Source organism: Eptesicus fuscus, chromosome 22 (genome assembly GCF_027574615.1).
Source record: "Eptesicus fuscus isolate TK198812 chromosome 22, DD_ASM_mEF_20220401, whole genome shotgun sequence".
NCBI lineage: Eukaryota > Metazoa > Chordata > Mammalia > Chiroptera > Vespertilionidae > Eptesicus > Eptesicus fuscus.
The window spans coordinates 14,870,368-14,890,499 of record NC_072494.1 but is presented as its reverse complement, the minus strand read 5'-3'; the positions used below and the strand labels follow the sequence as shown (position 1 = coordinate 14,890,499).

Below are 20,132 nucleotides of genomic sequence, written 5' to 3'. Positions count from 1 at the left end.
AGCAAGAATGATAAACTGCAAGGGCCTGGCTGGCGTGGCTCTGTGGCTAAGTATTGACCTATGAACCAGGAGGTCATGGTTTGATTCCTGGTCAGGGCACATGCCCGGGTTGCAGGCTCAGTCCCCAATGTGGGGTGTGCAGGAGGCAGCCCATCCATGATGCTCTCATCATTGATGTTTCTATCTCCCTCTCCCTCTCCCTTCCTCTCTGAAACCAATAAAAATATATTTAAAAAAAAAAAAAAGAATAATAAACTGCAGGGGATGAATAGTCCAGATCCAGGCAAAATAAGATGAAAGAAAAAAAAAAGTAACTGATGGATTATATTATCAGAACAATCCAAGAAAATGGAACAGTAATTTAAAGGACTGCCTAGCCCTAACCAGTTTGGCTCAGTGGATAGAGCGTCGGCCTGCAGACTCAAGGGTCCCAGGTTCGATTCCGGTCAAGGGCATGTACCTTGGTTGCGGGCACATCCCCAGTGGGGGGTGTGCAGGAGACAGCGGATCGATGTTTCTCTTTAATCGATGTTTCTGACTATCCCTCTCCCTTCCTCTCTGTAAAAAATAAATAAAATACATAAAAATTAAAAATAAAAATAAAGGACTGCCTAGCTGGTGTGGCTAAAGGACTGATTAGAGATGGTTTGACCAGTGAGGAGAAAAAAATAAAGAAGACTCGAGGTGTATGATACAGCTTGGAGACACACCGGAGGTGAGTGAATGGGCAGAAAGGGAACTGAATAGTTGTGCTTGAGAAGGGGCAAACAAGAGCACAGGAAGTGACCAAGATAAGTGAAATAACAAAAGAGGCCTTCTCACAACCGGCACACTGTTCACACAAGGACTGTGCTGCTGGCCCGGGGCTGGAAAAGCAGATAATGCTGAATAATTCTCTTCCAAAGCAAAGATACATTTGTTTCTTCATAGCCATGTTCTCCCCACTTCAGCTTCCTGGTTGCCAAGGCCACCCATTCCCAGCCCTTTCGGTGGGGAAAGGGCTGTGCTAAGAGTCCTCTCTCATCAGAAGAACGAGACCAGGCGTTTGCTGTCCCAATCTCTAGCCTTCTGGCCGGCTTAGGAGAGAAGTCACACACGGAATCCCAGGAGGAAGGCTGTTCCCACCGAAGCCCCAGAGACAGCGTGGCGGTGGGGCGGGGCTGCTCCTGCGGTGTAACTGGTGTTAGTTCTCACTCTGTTCCACCAGGGGGCAGACGGACTCCACCAATAACCTACTGCAGGGTACTCCCGCTTTTTCCAAAAGGAGTTGGGATTCTGGAACTAAGGGCTTGTAGTAACAACACCGGAATTCTAGAGCTGCCCCAGGAGGATTCTATCCTCCCTGAATCGCCCTACCGAAAAAGAAGCCTCCAATTTTTGTCAGCTCCCGGCGCCATCCCTGTCTCCACCATTATTCCCCCAAACTTTCTCTTAATTCCTCTAAAATTCCTCTTTCCCCTGGTCATCCTGGTTAAACTTTTACTCTGCCTCACCCCGGCCTCTCTGGCCTCAGACTGGAAGAATGAGGTCAAAAGGTCAAGAGGAGAACCCAGTAAGTTGTGGGAGATGGGAGGGAGGCAGGTGGGCCTGGGCTGCGAAGGGAAAGTCCAGAACGGAGAGGGCTGGCGCTGGCCTCCGAGGCCGGCCGACAGCGGTGGGCGGGCAGGGGAGGGGCCCCGAGGAGCGCCGCCTCTCTTTCCCGGAGCCTGGGCGGAGAGGGAGGAAAACTTCCCGGCCTGGGCTCCCGGCGGCTCTTTCTGCCAGCCCTCCAATCCCGCCTACCGTGCCCAGCGCTCCCCCACCCCTCCCCCGGCTCCCTCCGTGTCCGCCATGGCCAAAGCCTACGACCACCTCTTCAAGTTGCTGCTGATCGGGGACTCGGGGGTGGGCAAGACTTGTCTGATCATTCGCTTTGCAGAGGACAACTTCAACAACACTTACATCTCCACCATCGGTGAGCCCACTGGCCATGTCCCAGACCCCTGACTCCCACACCCTCATCCCCAGGCTCCCAGATTATCAGTGGCCCCACCTTTCAGTCCCCTTAGAGTGGGGCTTCTAAAACCCAGTTCCTCAACCTCTGTTTCAGACCCATCCCCCATACCTGTCTCTGGGTGGTACCCAAAATTCTAACCTGCCTGCCATCTCCAGGTAACTCCTCCGTTGCGCCAGCCCCTCACTTTCTTGGTTCCATTCTTCTCATCTCTCCAGATCCACGGGAACCCTTCTCTGTTTCCCTCTCAGCTCCTCTTCTCCCCCATCCACCTGGAACTCTTGACCCACTCCATATTGCCTGTATTCCCCCTCCCTGAACATCTGTCTCCCAACTCTGCCAGCCTCTTTCTGTCCCACGGAGTTTCAGACTCTGTTCCATTCCCACCTTATCACCTACTTCTCAGCTTTCTTGCTCCTTAACTTAATGGGTGGAGAGGGTGAAACAGAGTGGCTGGGTGTGCAGAGAGTGGCCCAAGGACTGTGACCCTGAATATGCATGCAGTCAGCCTGGTGAAGAAGGTGGGAATGAGGGGACTTTTGGGGTCTCTGAGTCAGCCTGGTGACTCAGCCTCCTTCCTAGAGCTCCCAACAGGCTTGGGGGAGGTGCCCAAGTTTCCACTAAGAACAGTGTTTCCCCTCCTCCCCTCTCATCTTTCTTCATCTGCTCTGCTCCGGGAAGTAAGACAAGGGGAGTCTCAAGACAATTCTGGTTAGCAAGGGGAAGGAAAAATGCCCCTTTTTCCTAGTTCAGTCTCAAGAGGGATCTTGTTTAGCTTCAAACTTTTTTTGGTTCCAAGCCTGGCCCACTAGATAATTCACATAGACAGGCATCAGCTACCTTTTTCCTCACTCTTTACCCTACAGGGCCGGCAACATTGGGGGAGGGGTACGGAGAGTAGAGGGTTCCAGGAAAACAGAAAGGAAAAGGAATCTGAAAGTAATATTTTGGGGGAGACAGACTAGATTGAGAGAGTTCAGCTGGCAAGGCTGAGAGGACCCAAGAGTTGCCTTAATGGCCTTAAGCCTCCCTACAGAATTTCCATCACCTTCACCACAAAATTCACAAGATCGAAGTAAAAACAACATGCTTGCTAATTGAGGAATACAGTTTTGAGGAAATTCTCCTAGTTTTACACTTTGGACAAGGCTGCTTCCCATGTGCCTCCACTGCAGACTTTCTGGCACGGCCACGCTCCATTCCTGTCTAGCCCCCAACACACTCTTACATGCCACGCGCACACCTGTCTCAACTTCACCGTACACTCTCGACTCCTAGGAATTGATTTCAAGATCCGCACTGTGGATATAGAGGGGAAGAAGATCAAACTGCAAGTCTGGTGAGTGAGTGCCCTAGGATTCCTAACCAGACTTCCTCATCTACCCCTTATAACCCTTTTTCTTCTGTTTGGCTTCATTTCTCTCCTTTCCCCCTTTGTTCCTCCCAGCACTTCTGATCATTTGTGTCACCTCACTCGGTGGTCCTTCCATCTCTCTTCCTGCTTGCTCAGTTATTTTCAGCTTTTTTGTAACTCTTCCTTCTCCCAGCTCCAGAGTATTCTGATCTTGCCAACAAATGTCTGTTGAGCTATAATGTGGAAACAGGCTCTAAGCAGTTTAATAGCAAACAGCAGAATTAAGACTTGACTCTAAGTCTAGTGCTCTCTAAATTATGGAGAGCCTAGAAAACCTAGTATAGATGTTTGACCTGACAGTCAGAAGGAAGCTGGAAACCCCGAGGGTATGAGGCTTAATGGAGACATTATGATACAATAGATAAGAGCAAACTGGTTTAAATTCTCGTTCTGTTACAGAATGACCTTCATTAGTTATTCAGCCTCCCCAAATCTGTTACCTCATTTGTAAAACAAGGACAATAAAGCATGTATCACAAGGATAGAATTAAGATGAGACGAAATGACTTGCATATAAAATGATATATACACAGTGCTTGGCACAGATTAAGCATCCAATGAATAAACCAGAGAGATCTTGTTTCTTAGGCCTCTGCCATCTCTCAGTATCAGCCCATCTGTCTTTCACCCTTTCCCCTTTTACTGTTTCCTAATTCTGTTCCTTTCAGCCCCACCTGTGGAAGCTAAATTCTTAGCTGGTGGGGAATAAGGGGAAGCTCTCTTTGGAGAGCCCTTCCCTCTCTCCTACCCCATGAAATATTCTACCTCTTCAGGGACACCGCTGGCCAAGAACGATTCAAGACGATAACTACTGCCTATTACCGTGGAGCCATGGTACAAAGTGTGGGTCTGGACAAGGGATGAGGGCATGAGGCAGTGAAATGTAGGTTTATGAGTACAGAGAGGCAGGGGGAAGTAAGGGGCTGCACCAGTGGGTTGCAGAGGGTCCCACATGACTTAGTGATTTGACTCATGGATACAACTTGTAGGCTCACTTAGAGTACAACTGGGGGGGTGGAGGGAGGAGGAGTAAACAGGGACTGTGGTCCAAGCCTCCATTGTGAACTCTGCCATCTTCCAGGGCATTATTCTAGTCTATGACATCACAGATGAGAAATCCTTTGAGAATATTCAGAATTGGATGAAGAGCATCAAAGAGGTGAGGACCCTCCCAGAGAGATGGGGGAATTGGATAGAACTTAGAAGATGAAGTGGATTGTGAAGATGAGCTTGACTCAACTTTTCATGTCTTACCCTTTTGCTCCCAGAATGCCTCAGCAGGGGTGGAGCGCCTCCTGCTGGGGAACAAGTGTGACATGGAGGCCAAGAGGAAGGTACAGAAGGAGCAGGCCGAGAAGGTAAGGACCAGGTTGGCCAATGTTCTAGAACTGCTGGGAGGCCAAGATGAGGTCACATTGCAGAGGACTTGGCTACTACCCTTTATCCAACTCTCTTCTTCCCGCTTCATCCCCTACAGTTGGCTCGGGAGCACGGAATCCGATTTTTCGAGACGAGCGCCAAATCCAGTATGAACGTGGATGAGGTGAGACGCCCCCCCAGCCCCACCCCCGAAAGAGATGGAATATCGGGAGATAGACTTTTGCTTTTCTCCAGTCTGTCCTGACCAGTCTCCTTTCTCCATTAGGCTTTCAGTTCCCTGGCCCGGGACATCTTGCTCAAGTCAGGAGGCCGGAGATCGGTGAGTCGGTTCTGCTGGGCTAAGTACAACCTGGGGTGGGGGAGTGGGGTGGGGTGGGGTGAGGGAGTAAAAACTGAGGAGGGGCCGAGGCCGGTTTGGCTCAGTGGATAGAGCGTCAGCCTGCGGACTGAAAGGTCCCGGGTTCGATTCCGGTCAAGGGCATGTACCTTGGTTGCGGGCACATCCCCAGTGGGGGTTGTGCAGGAGGCAGCTGATCGATGTTTCTCTCTCATCGATGTTTCTAACTCTCTATCCCTCTCTCTTCCTCTCTGTGAAAAATCAATAAAATATATTAAAAAAAAAAAAAAAAACTGAGGAGGGGAGCAGTGCTGAGACTTCCCATGAGGGTGGGTCCCCTTCAAACAGTGTATAGCCTCAGACCCCAGCCAGCCATTCTCACCCTGACCCCTGTGCCCTTCTGCCCCTAGGGAAACAGCAGCAAGGCCTCCAGCACTGACCTGAAGACTTGTGACAAAAAGAACACCAAGTGCTCCCTGAGCTGAGGACGCCTTGCCGCCTCCCCACCCTAAGCCTGGAGGTTGAACCCGAGGGAGCAGGGCTGAGGGGCAGGATGGGAGAGAGATAGTAGGTGGTGCTTGGAGAAGTAAAGATGGGTAGATGGTGAGAGAACAGGGAGAAAATGGAGAAGAAGAAAAAAGGAAAACAAGAGAGGAAAGAGGAGGAGAGGTAGAATAGAGGGAAGAAGCAGGAAGGGAAAGAATTGAGGAAGTGAAAAAAATGTGCGAAAGAGGTAGGAAGAAAGGAAGGAGAAAAGGAAGTATAGACAGCCCGGGGCCTCAGACCTTCCCTGGGTTTCCAGGCAAACACAGGTGTAAATAAATAATTGATTTTACTGGATCAGGCTTTAGGGTCCTGTGAGAGGCTGGCTCAGCACCACCCCTTGAAAGTTTGGTCCTATTCTGTCACTCTGCATGGTCTTTCTCAGTATTAAAGACCTCCATTTGCACAAATGTAGCTCTTTTGGGTCACTTTCATCATTGTCGGAATTGCTCTTCGCTCATAAACCTAATTCCTCCCTCTGAGGTGTTTGGGCTGCCTGAACCTGGCTGGGTTCCTGTGATGCCAGGATCAGACCCACAGCTATCTCTCTTCCCCAGCGTTTAATTGGTGAGGAAACCAGCAAGGAGCACAGGTTCTCCGAACTTGAGGGTGTGCACATACCCTTTCCATTGTGGGTTTAGAGAATCACTGTGGGCAGAGCCTTCTCCAGAAAATTGCAGGACCTTTCTTTTAAGGATTCTCTTTGGGCCTCCCCTGGGGAGTGACAGCCCCGCCTCAGGGAAATAACAAGATCTGGTGTTGTTACCCAAGCGAGCGTCTTTGACTCTGCCCTCGATCCCTTTAGGTAGCTGGTAGACGTTATCTGCTCTAATAGATGAGGAAAATGAGACACAAAACAGGTTCATGTATTCCTAAATATTTATTGAGCATCCACTATGTGCCAAGCACAGTGGTCAAATTAACATTCTATTTGGATAGTACTTATAAGTGGGACAAGTAAATTTAACAGAAACAGCCCCTAACTACTGAATACAAAGAGGCATGCAAAAAGACCCACCATCAGCCTCTGGCCAGGTAGTTCAGCTGGTTGGAGCGTCATCCTGAGGCACCGAGGCTGCGGATTCGATCCCCAGTCAGGGCACATATAAGTCAACCAATGAATGCACAAATCGATGTCTCTCTCCCTCTCTCTCTCTCAAATCAATAAATAAAATTTTTCTTTTTTTTTTCTTTTTTTAAAATATATTTTATTGATTTTTACAGGGAGGAAGGGAGAGGGATAGAGAGCTAGAAATGTCGATGAGAGAGAGAAACATCGACCAGCTGCCTCCTGCATACCCCCTACTGGGGATGTGCCCGCAACCAAGGTACATGCCCTTGACTGGAATCAAACCTGGGACCTTCCAGTTCGCAGGCCGACGCTCTATCCACTGAGCCAAACCGGTTTCGGCTATAAAATTTTTCTTAATAAAGAGAAAACACCAAAAACTCAGGCTTGATACATATCGCCCTTAGTATACATAACCCTCTTTTACTGTTACACAGTATTTTTTAAAATATATTTTCATTGATTTCAGAGAGGAAGGGAGAGGGATAGAGAGATAGAAACATCAACGATGAGAGAGAATCATTGATCGGCTGCCTCCTGCATGCCCCCTACTGGGGATCAAGCCCACAACCCCGAGCATGTGCCCTTGACCGAAATTGAACCCAGGACCTTTCAGTCCTCAGGCCGATGCTCTATCCACTGAGTCAAACCAGCTAAGGTACATACAATATTTTTTTAAAAAAAACTGAAATTATCTCACAGAATTGCTCTTTTATCAGGACAATTAAAATGTCAGATTTGGTTAGGACAAAATACTGTTAGAAGCTTTTTTATTCATGGATATGATGTTCAAGGCATTTAAGAAATCCACAAGCCCATCCAGCCAGTGTGGCTCAGCGGTTGAGCATCGATCTACGAACCAGGAGGTCACGGTTCAATTCCCAGTCCGGGCACAGGCTGGGGTTACAGGCTCCATCCCCAGTGTGGGGCATGAAGGAGGCAGCTGATCAATGATTCTCTCTCATCATTGATGTTTCTATCTCTCTCCCTTCCTCTCTGAAATCAATACAAAAAATTTTAAAAATAAATAAGTAAAAAATAAAGGAAATCCACAAGCCGGCAGTGTAGAAGTGGACGTACAACCTGGAGTCAGCAGCAAAGCCTTTGTGCAACTGTTTCTGTTGGTGAAGACAACACTCAGAAAAGTCTGCCTTAGCCAGTTTGGTTTGGTGGATAGAGCGTCAGCCTGCAGACAGAAGGATCCCGGGTTCGATTCCGGTAAAGGTCAGGTACCCTGGTTGCAGGTTTCCCCCTGGCCCGGGCCCTCCTGGGGGCACCTGCAGAAGGCAATCAATGTGTTTCTCTCACATCAATATTCCTCTCTGTCTTTCCCTCTCTCTTCCACTCTCTAAAAAATCAATGAAAAAATATCCTTGGGGAGGATTAAAAAAAGAAAAGGAAAAAATCTGATAGTACTGGGAGAAGAACTTAGAAATTAGTTTGATAAATGTGTATAATAATTTGATAAATGTATTAAGTATCCAAGCTTCGATGGGGCAATGTCCTCTGTGGCTTATGTTTGAGCTCTGTTGTCAACTGTGAGCTAGTTTAATTTGCTCAAGATAAGGAAAGCCTTGGTATTTTCAGAATCCCAGAAAGACTGTTGACATCTTCATCATACCTCAGGTATTTTTTAAATGTAGTTTCAGCGTAGAGACCTTATTGAGATGCTTGTTTTGGCTATTGGAAGTGAGATCTTACAAGATCTCACAGCTAGTCATGAAACATGATAGGAATGGGTAAGGAGTAACAATACTAAACTTCAGCAAAAACTTTTATTATAGCTAAAAACTACTGGGGGGAAAAAACCCACACTCTACCTTCTGTAATGTACAACTATTGACACATACAAATAACTTAAAGGAAAAATAGTCACAAACAAAATTAAAGCTCAGCCCTCACCAGGTTTTATTTGTTTTTTTGTGTGTGTTTTTCCAACTCTCATCCAATGATCTTTCCATAGTCTGATAGTTCCTGCTCTTGAGAAGCCAGCTTTAAGTCTGATGGGAAGACAAAATTTATGGGATGTAGCATCATATATACTGTTCATTCCAAAATAAAGTATTAGCCTTTAGGGCTGTGGGGGAGGGGAGCAGCTGTGGTCACTAGGCTAGAAAGACTTGTTGGGGAAGGAGAATGTAGAGCAGAGTTAACAAGGACAAAAAGTATGGAGACAAGCCTTTTTTTTAAAAAATCTTTTTTGTTGAAAGTTATATTTCCCCTTTCCCCCCATTGACCTCTTCTTCCCTGCCCCCCCTCAGGCCTTCACCACCCCATTGTCTGTGTCCATGGGTGATGCATATAATGCGTACAAGTTCTTTGGTTGATCTCTTTCCACCCACCCCTGCCTTCCCTCTGAGATTCCAGTCTGTTCCATGCTCTATGTCTCTGGATCTATTTTGTTCATCAGGTTTTTGTTTGTTTGTTATATTCCACATATGAATTGAGATCATGTGATACTTGTCTTTTCTGACTGGCTTATTTTGCTTAGCATAATACTCTCCAGGTCCCTCCATGCTATCTCAAAGGGTAAGAGATCCCTCTTTTTTTACTGCTGCATAGTATTCCATGGTGTAAATGTACCACAGCTTTTTTATCCACTTACCTGCTAATGGGCACTTGGGCTGTTTCCAGATCTTAGCTATTGTATATTGTGCTGCTATGAACATAGGGGTGCATATATTTTTTCCAGTTGATGTTTTGGGTTTCTTAGGATATATTCCTAGAATTGGGATCACTGGGTCAAATGGCAGTGCCATATTTAATTTTTTTGAAGGAAACTGCATACTGTTTTCCATAATGGCTGCACCAGTCTGCATTCCCACCAGCAGTGTACTGGGGTTCCCTTTTCTCTACATCCTCACCAGCACTTACCATTTGTTGATTTGTTTTGTTTTCTTGTTAATTTTCACCTGAGGATGTTTCCATTGATCTTTTTTAAAGATTAATTAATTAATTAATTAATTTTTATTGATTTCAGAGAGGAAGGGAGAGGGAGAGAAAGATAGAAACATCAATGATGAGAATCATGGATCAGCTGCCTCCTGCACACCCCCTACTGGCCTACTGGGGATTGAGCCCGCAACCTAGGCATGTGCTCTTGACTGGAATCGAACCTGGGACCCTTCAGTCTACAGGCCAATGCTCTATCCATTGAGCCAAACCAGCTAGGGCAATTTGTTAATTTGTTGATGACAGCCATTCTAACCGGTGTGTGGTGATACCTCATTGTCGTTTTAATTTGCATCTCCCTGATGATTGGTGACTTTGAACATTTTTTCATAGGTCTCTTGGCCATTTGTATGTTCATTTTAGAGAAGTGTCTATGTAGATCCTTTGCCCATTTTTTAAACATATATATTTTTATTGATTTCAGAGAGGAAGGGAGAGGGAGACATAGAAACATCAATGATGAGAGAATCATTGATCAGCTACCTCCTGCACACCCCCTACTGGGCATCAAGCCTGCAACTTGGGCATGTGCCCTGACCAGGAATCGAACAGTGATCTCCTGGTTTAAAGGTTGACACTCAACCATTGAGCCAGGTCAGCTGGGAATATTTTTTTATTGTTTGTCTTCCTTTTGTTAAATTGTATGAGTTTCTTATATATTTTGGATATTAACGCTTTATCAGATGTACCATTGCCAAATATGTTCTCCCATACAGTGGGCTCCCTTTTCATTTTGCTGTGCAGAAACTTTTTAAGTAGTTCCATTTGTTCATTTTCTCCTTAGTTTCTTCCCTTGCCTTAGGAGATGTATCTGCAGACATATTGCTACGGAGATGTCTGGGATTTTGCTGTCTATGGTTTCTTCTAGAATTTTTATGGTTTCACGACTTACCTTTAAGACTTTTATCCATTTTGAGTTTATTCTTGTGTATGGTGTAAGTTAGTGGTCTAGTTTCTTTCTTTTTTTGCATGTATCTGCTCAATTTTCCCAACACCATTTATTGAAGAGACTGTCTTGATTCCAACTGTATGCCCTTACCTCCTTTGTCAAATATTAATTGAGTGTAATGGCTCAGGTGGATTTCTGGGGTCTCTGTTCTGTTCCATTGATCTATATGCCTGTTCTTGTGCCAGTAACACGCTGTTTTGATTACGGTGGCTTTGCAGTATAACTTGATATCTGGTATTGTGATCCCTCCAACTTTGTTCTTCTTTCTCAAGATTGCTGTGGTTTATTCGGGGTCCTTTTTGCTTTCATATAATTTTTTTTAGTATTTGTTCCTGATCTGTGAAATATACTATTGGTATTTCAATAGGAATTGCATTGAATCTATAGATTGCTTTGGGTAGTATGAACATTTTAATGATGTTAATTCTACCAACCCATGAACACAGTATATTCTTTCACTTGCTTCTATCTTCCTCTATCTCTTTTTTCCAACATCCTGTGATTTTCCGAGTACAAGTCTTTTACCTTCTTGGTTAAGTTTATTCCTAAGTATCTTAATTTTTTATTCTTCCTCAGGGCACATGCCCAGGTTGCAGGGCACATCCCCATTTAGGGGGCATGCAGGAGACATCTCTCATCAATGTTTTTCTCCCTCTCCTTTCCTCTCTCTGAAGTCAATAAAAACATATCTTTTAAAAAGTATGAGAGATGTGAGGCAATATAGAGGAGAATAAGTATTTACACATTTTATTTGCATCTCGAAAACAAACAAACACAAAACGCACGTTTGCATTTCCATTTAACAGAACACTGAGAGCCAGATACAGTCCTAGAGTCATGTAGCTAATAAACACCCCAGCCTAGCTAGACTGAACACTTGCTGGAACTTCAAATCTTAAGCTCTTTTTATTGCGCATTATGTAGGAGCAAGGGAGAGCTGAGAACATTTGATGCGGTTATTCAAGGGCCAGCTCTGGGGATCTTTGAACACGAGAGGAGGTGACATCTGAGTAGAGCTGAGTGGGGTGGGGGCCCAGTGGCAGGGAGAGGCTGCATGTTCACCGCAGGTCTTAGAAGTACCGCGCGCTAACCGATTGCGCCACTGGAGCTCCGTCCCCGTAGGTCTCGGTAATTCCTGCTTAAGGAGAGAGAAGAAAGCCCCTGCACTGCCAACCCAGCGTCTCCCTTTGACCATACTGGGCGGGAAGAATGAGACAGGTACGAGTGTCACAAAGGCTGAATTTTAATGGTAACTCCCAGGGTTTTAAGGAAAATGCCAAGTCCTGAGTGCGACGTATGGTTCTTCTTTACGTCTCGTGCTCATCTAGCCCAGATGGGTTCAACAAGCGACAGGCCCGTGAGGAAGGAACCCAGAAAACAGCTTCGCCGCCATTTCCTCCATTCATTCCCACAAAAGACTACCAGGACCAGAATGCCACGGTGCGCAGCACAAACGCAGTGAGATTCTACTCCGGGGAGCCGCCCGCGGCGCCACCAACCCTGGGAGACTACAAGGCCCAGCAAGCAACTCGCGTGCCTGCGCCTGCGCCTGCGCCGCCCCGCCCCGCCCCGCCCCGTCCCGCTGTGGGAAACCGGGCCCAGCGGTCCGCCCGCGGTCGGGCCCGCGCCCAGGAGCCTTCGCAGGGCAAGATGGCCGCGCCGGGAGCCAAAGTGGAGGCGAGGGGCTGCTAGGGCCGTACTGCCCTACGTGTTGAACGTATTGGCTCCTCTCGTCCCGGCCATGGGGACCTCCCGGTAGAGCCTTTGACCTGAGGTAACCCCAGCATTTCGCAGTTCTGACCTGGAACTTCCCGGAGGGCTGCAGGGGAAGCGCCTCCTCGGCGCTCTGACGGAGGCGCGAGACCAGTGAAGCCGCCTCCTCGGTCCCGGCAGCGCGACCCTGAGCGCTCCATGCCTGCGGGCGCGGGGAGGCACGGCCTCCCCCCGGGCCGCCACCTCTACTGGTTGCTCTGCGCCTTCACCTTAAAGCTCTGGTAAGGGAGGGGCTGAGCGCAGGGAAAGGGGAGGCGACGGAGGCTCGGATCGTCCCTGCCCTCGGGGATGGGGAGACGGTGTCCCGCGACCGCGCGGTGGAGGGTTCCCTGGCTTCTGGCTTCTGACGTTTGCCCCTTTCCCCCCTGTCCCTGCAGCCAAGCAGAGGCCCCAGTGCGGGAGGAGAAGCTGTCAGGTGGGTGACGGTCTGGGAACCCAGTGCCCCGGGCCAGGGTTTTTGTTTTGTCATTTTCCCACATTCCAGGAGCACCGGTGGAAAAGGGTGGCACCGTGCGGAATGCGGGCATTCAGTTGTGCTGGGAAGAGGGATGGGCAGAACCGAGTGAGATTTGGGGCTGGCGTTTCTCCCCTTTTAGTGAGCACCTCAAGTTCGCCGTGCTGGATGGTGGAAGAGTTTGTGGTGGCAGAAGAGTGTACTCCGTGTTCTAATTTCCAGGCTGTGAGTATCTGTTTCCTCCCCCTTTTTTCTCACATCTCATCAGTCCCTACACCTTTTTTAAAAAATCTTGACCAATACGAAAGTTCATTTAACCAAAGTTCAATATGAAAATGTACAAGACTTGATTTTTATATTGTAGAAAGCAGGTGCTATCTAGAAAAACATGTGGAAGCAGTTGATTTCTCTGATGAACACGGCCATTCTTCACGCTCATGCCAAGGCTTCGAACATGACACCGTTTCCTCGTATGACCACCATCCCCATAGGGTCCTGGTGCCCACTGTTGCCATCTCCACACATTCGTCTAGCACAAGATTCATAAAGGGATCAAATCCTGGCAATATTCCTTGGACATATCTGCTACCATTTAATTTCTTTTTTTTTTCTTTATTTTTAATACTCACCCAAGGTATTGATTTTAGAGAGAGGAGGGGAGGGAGAGAGAGAAACCTTGATGTGACGTGGAACCTGAAATCTGGATATGTGCCCCGACCCAGAATGGAACCTGCCTCCTTTGTGTGTATGGGATGACTCCCCAACCCAGCCGCCCCCATTTAATTTCAACGATAACTTCTTGTCCATAAATATTTTTACCTCAGAGGGTGAGCTTTGCTCATGGTGTCTACTCAGCGAGCTCAAAGATTCTTCCAAATGAAACTTGTGGCTTCTCTCACGCTTCCACCACAGTCCCTAAGTCTTACTGAGTATGCCTTTGCATTGTCTTTTATCTTTTTCCTTGTATATGTCCAAATAGGAACTTGTCTTCCCCTGTAAATGTGCCCTTTTCTTTCCAAGCTAATGGCAACTTTCAGTTAATAACCATGTCCTGTTCATGTTTAACCCAGTAGGCTCTGGGACCTGTCCACCCCTCTCCTAGACGATTGCTTTTGAAACATTCTTTCTAACACATATTCCTCACGGTGCAGCCACCACCTCCACCATCCCCATTGGAACTCTCCATGAGTTACCCACCACTTCTGAGCCAGAGCACTCGGGCACCTGCCCATTCTGAGTAGCAGCCTTCCTGCTCCTCCTCTTGCCCCTTCCTAACGTGTGCTTCGGTCCTTTTCTCCTGGCAGAAAACCACCCCTGAGTGTGGTTCCACAGGGTATGTGGAGAAAATCACATGCAGCTTATCGAAGAGGAATGGGTTCAAAAGGCAAGTGCTGTTTCTCTTCTTGAAAGCCCCTAGATCACCTCCTCTGCTCCCATGACCTTAGGTAGATAGTCCCACCTCTTCCTCTGGTTTGGAGATAGTATGGCATATCGGAAAGAGGAAGGGATTTGGAACCAAGTTACTTCAAGTCCCAATTCTACTTCTCGGTGCTATATTAATGGCCATATCTTCGCATTAGTAGAATTGTTTAATACCTGCTCTGCTTACCTCACCAGAAAATAAGTTGAATGGTGTATTTGAGTGGGGTTTATGCACCGTGAGCACAGTAGACTGACTTTGGTTTTCTCTTTTCCCCTCAGATGTTGTATCTTGGTTAGGCTGAAGTAGAAGGGAGGCTAGAGGGAGAGGCTGTCTAGCCTTCCCTCAGACTAACTGTTTCTTCCTTCCCTCAGCTGCCGCTCGGCTCTGATGGAACAACACTTATTCTGGAAGTTTGAAGCGGCTGTCGTGGGTGTAGCCTTGGTCTTCGCTTGCCTTGTCATCATTCGTCAGCGACAACTGGACAGAAGGGCTCTGGAAAAGGTCCGGAAGCAAATCGAATCCATATAGCTACCTTCTACCCTTTTATATGGGTCTTAAAGACCCTCCTCCGACAGAGAAAGTAGAATGGACTTATTTGTGCCCCTGGAATTTTGGGGACGGGGAGAAACAAACAAACAAAACCCTTCCATCTTCCTCGTCTAGATCTTTAATGAGCAGAATAAAAAGAGTAAAATAAGTTTCCTTTTCTATTCTGATTTGGTTTGGGCAGGAAGACATGAAGGCAGAGAGGGAAATGGGGTGGCAGCTTTAGGCCCCACTTTATCAAGTACCTATCTTCCCCCTCTTCTACTACTTATTTAAAACTCTGGGATAAAATTTCAGCAAAAAAAAGTTTATTTCTCAGCAAAAACCTCTTATTTCCCTCAACCCTACCTCCGAAGAAGAAATAAAATCACAGCTACATAATAAAAGTATGTGTGGTGCCACCTCACATAGACAGACTGGGCCTCAGGGAACAGACATCTAGGGCATCCTGATGTAATCCTGAGGCCAGAGAACCCTGAGTGGGAACCCCAGGGGAAAGCAGAGCGGAGAGCCCTGGGTTCCGTATGGGACTGAGCGGTGGGCTACGAAGTGCTCCGGCTCACATCTCATCTGCATGTAGCACAGTTCGGACGCGCCCACTGGGGCCTGTCTTCCCTCCCGTCTTCTCAAGCAGTGTCCTTGTTGAGCCATTTGCACTCTTGACCCCAGGTGGCCCCCCCAACCTGGACTCTACCTCTGGGGTCTCCCAATTTTTTGTTACGTCCTTGTGAATCAGGATGTTCCTGGAAATCACTGTGGGGTGAAGAAAAAAGGGCAGTAGTAGAGTGCTCCCTTGGGTGGAAATTCCTAGACAGGACAGGCCCTCCCTCCCGCCTCTTGACTACCTGGAGAACACCCCACTTGCTCACCAGGTCAAAAGTCCTGCCCTGCCCTTGCCTCTCACCTCCATGAGGCTGGTAATCCTCAGATCCAGCTTCTGGTAGACCTTGAAAGGGGCTCAAACTGGGCAGGATGATGAGAGCCAGGGAAAAAAGAAGGATCTGGGAGGAAGCAAGAAGACACTTGGGCTGTAGGGACAATAAAGTAAGGGAACAGAGGGCAGTTGGAGCCATTAGGGATGGGAAGATTCGTATGGCTTGGGAGTAGGAGTATCAGGATGGAAGTGTGTCAGGAGATGGTGGAAGTGGGAGATGGGAAGTAGACTAGTGGTACCAGAACACAAGTGCTGGTCTGGGCAGCTTTGTTGGAAGTTTGAGTAATGAGCATCTGCAGCTGGCGGAGTTGAGTCACCAGGGACCTGGGAAAGGAGGAAGGATGAGTTAGACCTGGGAACTGGGGTCCAAGAATGGTGCCCCTGTGTGTTGCATACTTCCCCCAACGTGCACACTATGCTTTCACTCACATGTTGTGCCTCTCCAGCTCCTGGATTTTTTTCTGTAGTTCCTGGTTCTGTGCAGAACAGGCAGCCACCCTAAGGAGTGTGGAAAGGTAGGGCAGGGTTCCATTATGTGCGTCCCTGGCTTACCTACCTTGGTCAGGAAGAGGGCTCAGGCCTGGCCCACAAGCCGGAAATGTGAGTTCAAACATACTTGCTCTCTAGTCCCTCGATGTATTCTTTCTTCCTCCGCCGACTGTCCTGAGCTGACTGCTTGTTACGGATTTTCCTCCTGACCTTCTTGAGGACCCTCTCCTCTGTCTGGGGCCCCAAGGTGTGTCAGTCCTGGGCCCTTAACTTATCCCAAGGCCCCAACTCCCCCCTGTGATGCTGGCTGTTCAGAGCCATGGTGGGCCTCTGGGTTGGGAAACCCTTTGGGGAAGCATGTTACCTTGGTGAGGGGCAGGTGCGCGGGCAGGGAAACCCCTTCCTGCCCCAGCAGATGCTTCTCCTCATCTGTCAGGAACAAGGTTTGACAGGGTAGCTGGTGGGGCACAAAAGGTGAGAGCGGGGAGAGGGTCATCCCATTTTTAGCACCCAGGCTGCTCCCCTGCATGCCTTCTACAGAGTGTTTCCCATTTGTACTGAGGAATAACTAACCATGGAATGAAGGGAGGGCAGGGACTTGAATTCAGACAAGCTCTGGATCATACCCAAAGGGGCCTCCTGAGGCTAAGACGGGAGAGAAGAGGTGGTTTTGTCATACCCTCTGACCACAGTCTCTGATCCACATCTCCCCAAACGTTAGGGGTATTTGAAGAGAATGCGGAGTAGCTCACTAAGGTAGGGTTTGTTCAATCTTCAGCAGGAAAATGATTCCCTTTTAGCTATTAACTTCCTGTTCGGCAGAGTGTTATCCAGTCACCTGTCAATCACAGTGAGCTCCCTGGGGCAGTGGCCCATTCTCCCCTAGGGTCTGATCCCCACTTTTCAGACTAAAGCTCCGTCCCCTGTCAGACAGAGAACTAAAGAAAACAAATATGTGGGGAGGGTAGATAGTGTCTGGTTAATGTGAGTCTATCAACTGAATGACTTGCCTTTCTAATTCCTTTTTGAAAAATGTATGCTTTACTTTGTGACTTAGGAATTTGCATTTGCTTTTGCCCCCGATGGTCTTTGGCTTTTAACTAACCATTCCTACTGTCTCTGCCTTTTTCTGATGCTCCCTTCTTGTGCCTGTGACTCTTTGGTGGAACTATATTAGAGGGGTGTCCCTCCCAATCCACCGAATCAAAATCTGTGAGAATGAGGCCCAGAAGGTTTTATTTAAAAACAAAACCACCCCAGCTGGTTTGGCTCAGTGGATAGAGCATCAGCCTTCGGAGTGAAGGGTCCTGGGTTTGATTCCAGGTTGCGAGCTTGATCCCCAGTAGGGGATGTGCCGGAGGCAGCCAATCAATGATTCTCTCTTATCATTGATGTTTCTATTTCTCCCTCTCCCTTCCTCTCTCAAATCAATAAAAATATTTTAAAAAATATTAAAAAACAAAACCACAAATTCCCCACTGTTATGATACAGTCAGATTTAGACGTATCAAACTTTTTAAGGTCCCTCAACCCAAGATTTTAAGATGCTTGGCTTGGCTGCTGGTCCAGCTTCAACCACAGATTTGCAGGGAGGCTTGAACCTGTTCCCTGCCTTTGCATGCAACAAGTTCTTTCCAGGATAAAGGCAGGTTCCCCTCCTCACCCCCTGGAGGAAGCAGACCAGATAGCTTTGGGAAGTTATCTGATGTGTTACTCCCCCTGCCACCCCATACAGTGGGCGCCTGCCAGACGATTGTTCCAGTGGAAACATAAATGCAATTGTTTCTCTTACACCCTGTGCCCAGTAACCAGTTCAATTTTCCCAGGTGGCCTGTCCCATTTCTGCGTCCTGACCCAAGACTGAGACAATAGCTGAGCAAACAATGAACACAAGGTTTGGCCTTTCTCTGGAGCCCTATCCCTGGATTCTCTCACCCCACCTTTTCCCAATCGAGTCGTCATCACCTTTCTCCCGAGTGTTTCTGTCTCACCCTTTCCTGCTTTTCAATTGCCCAAGTCTGCCCTGGCTGTACAGCTCAGTTGGTTCGAGCTTTGTCCCTGTACGCCAAGGTTGCAGGTTCAATCTCCAGTCAGGGCACATACATATAAAAACCAGCCATGAAAGCATAAATAAGTGGAACAACCAATCGATGTTTCTCTCTCAAATCAATAAAAAAATTAATTAATTAATTGCCCATGTCTCCCTGGCTTTCAGGCCTGATGCCAAAAACATTAGGGCAAAGACAGAGTTCAGCATCCGTTTCCCCCTCCCTGACCCCAGTCTGTGTGGGTATGTATGTGCGTATCAGGGAGGATGGATGAGGCCAACCCCAAGACTCACCAGGGTCGCAGGAAGCATTGGGTTTACCGTGCCTGCTCTGGGCAGGATGTGGGCATGAGCCTCAAGGGGCACGTTGCTGACCATGCAGGCGTCAGGCATCATAAAAGGTGGGCTCCACTGATCTGAGGAAAATACAGGTGACTGGGAGAAACGAGATGGAAGGCACAGCCTGCTGGCAGTAGTAGGGCCTGGGTAGTGGCACAGATTGGGGAAACGCCCTTCACCCCAGGGCTGGGGCTGGATCTCAAGGGCCATTGTCCCCTTCCCACTTCCCACTACTGACCGAGCTGAATGGAGATGAACCCTACAGCTGGCCCAGCTTCCTCCTGCATCTTCTCCAGGGCCTCTGCCTCATAAACAACTTCATAGAGGGCAGGAGAGCTGGGTGCCTTGGGGACAGGGGGACTGTCTCGACGACCAGGGTGCTCAGAGGTTCCACTGTCCCGGCCAGGAGATGCTTCCGAGCAGTACACTTCATTGGGATCAATGAAGAGCTTCGGGAAATCTTCAGGCTCACTCTCTTGAAGGCCCTACATCAGAAGAGGGCATATATGTACACAGGGAAGAATTCTGGAAGTCCTTCCTGACATCAAACCTAGATCCTTCATGCTTCAGTTTCAGTCCTTTCTGTCCTTGGGCATGCGGATAGTTACAGTTTATGTCTATTCTAGGGGTACTGTCTCAGACCACTTTCCAAGTGTAGGCTGAAGTCTCTTGGGCTTCTTCTCAGAGTTGTGTTTCAAACCACCCCCGCTTCCATTCATCATACTCACACAGGCATGGGTCCCACTGGACTCCCAGCCCTGCAGCCCCTGTCCCTGTAGCATAGTCACTGGGTCTTCGGGAGGTGGACAGTGGAGTCCCAGCTCCAGGAAGGATCCCGTGAAGACATTGTCTGGGGGCTCCAGCCACATGTCCAGCAGGTCAGGGCTTCCGAAATCCATCCTGCAGGGAGGCATGTCGGGTGGGAGTGTTGCAGGACGATGACGGCTGCCCCTCTACCGCCCTCTGCCCCCTCCCCCATCAGCTTCTGGGTTCCTCTTGCTCTTCCATTTATCCCCCTTCCTCACCTATACAGCCCCCCTCACCTGTTACCTGGCGATCTCGCCTTGTCCTTATATCTGTGGTTCAGACGAACAGGCCTCCGGGTTATTACCTGTTCTGAAGATCCCAGCCCTGCCAAGCCAGCCTAGCCCGCTGAGCACCCCAAACAGTACACCTTTTCTTCCCTCCAGGATCTTGCATCCTGGACCGGCCCAGCCAAACCCCGCCCCCAGCCTGACACTAGGAAAGTGGGTTGCACCTAGTCGGGAAGCCAAGGTAGAGGCGCTGAATCTGGGAGCAGAGGGTTCAGAGGCTGAGCGTCCACAAACCTGACCCGAGACAAACATCGGCAGCCTCGCCCTTTCTGCCTCAGTTTCTCCTAGCAATAGCAAATCTTCCTGGGGAGGCGCCTCAGGGCAGGACAGAGATGGCTGTGACTGCAGCACAGGATGTTTGAGTGCCTGTGCTCCGGCCATCAATTTTATAAGAAG

General features: G+C 48.4%; 3 protein-coding genes across 3 annotated transcripts; 2 read left to right on the top strand and 1 right to left on the bottom strand.

Moving 5' to 3' along the window:
- The first annotated feature begins 1,830 nt into the window (after nucleotides 1-1,830).
- On the top strand, nucleotides 1,831-6,081 carry RAB13 (RAB13, member RAS oncogene family). The gene is made up of 8 exons (XM_008155769.3): nucleotides 1,831-1,954; nucleotides 3,272-3,332; nucleotides 4,181-4,241; nucleotides 4,489-4,566; nucleotides 4,676-4,765; nucleotides 4,885-4,950; nucleotides 5,053-5,106; nucleotides 5,535-6,081. The coding sequence occupies exons 1-8, from the start codon at nucleotides 1,831-1,833 to the stop codon at nucleotides 5,607-5,609; spliced, it is 609 nt and encodes a 202-aa protein (XP_008153991.1). The 3' UTR covers nucleotides 5,610-6,081.
- Nucleotides 6,082-12,203: 6,122 nt separating this feature from the next.
- On the top strand, nucleotides 12,204-14,984 carry JTB (jumping translocation breakpoint). The gene is made up of 5 exons (XM_008155770.3): nucleotides 12,204-12,631; nucleotides 12,788-12,825; nucleotides 13,007-13,089; nucleotides 14,169-14,248; nucleotides 14,659-14,984. The coding sequence occupies exons 1-5, from the start codon at nucleotides 12,549-12,551 to the stop codon at nucleotides 14,813-14,815; spliced, it is 441 nt and encodes a 146-aa protein (XP_008153992.2). The 5' UTR covers nucleotides 12,204-12,548; the 3' UTR covers nucleotides 14,816-14,984.
- Nucleotides 14,985-15,156: 172 nt separating this feature from the next.
- On the bottom strand, nucleotides 15,157-20,132 carry CREB3L4 (cAMP responsive element binding protein 3 like 4). Its single transcript, XM_054711824.1, has 10 exons — nucleotides 19,971-20,132; nucleotides 19,371-19,542; nucleotides 18,881-19,127; nucleotides 18,598-18,719; nucleotides 16,621-16,713; nucleotides 16,384-16,490; nucleotides 16,197-16,265; nucleotides 16,007-16,091; nucleotides 15,738-15,834; nucleotides 15,157-15,586 (listed from the first exon to the last, which is right to left on the bottom strand). The coding sequence occupies exons 2-10, from the start codon at nucleotides 19,539-19,541 to the stop codon at nucleotides 15,393-15,395; spliced, it is 1,185 nt and encodes a 394-aa protein (XP_054567799.1). The 5' UTR covers nucleotide 19,542; nucleotides 19,971-20,132; the 3' UTR covers nucleotides 15,157-15,392.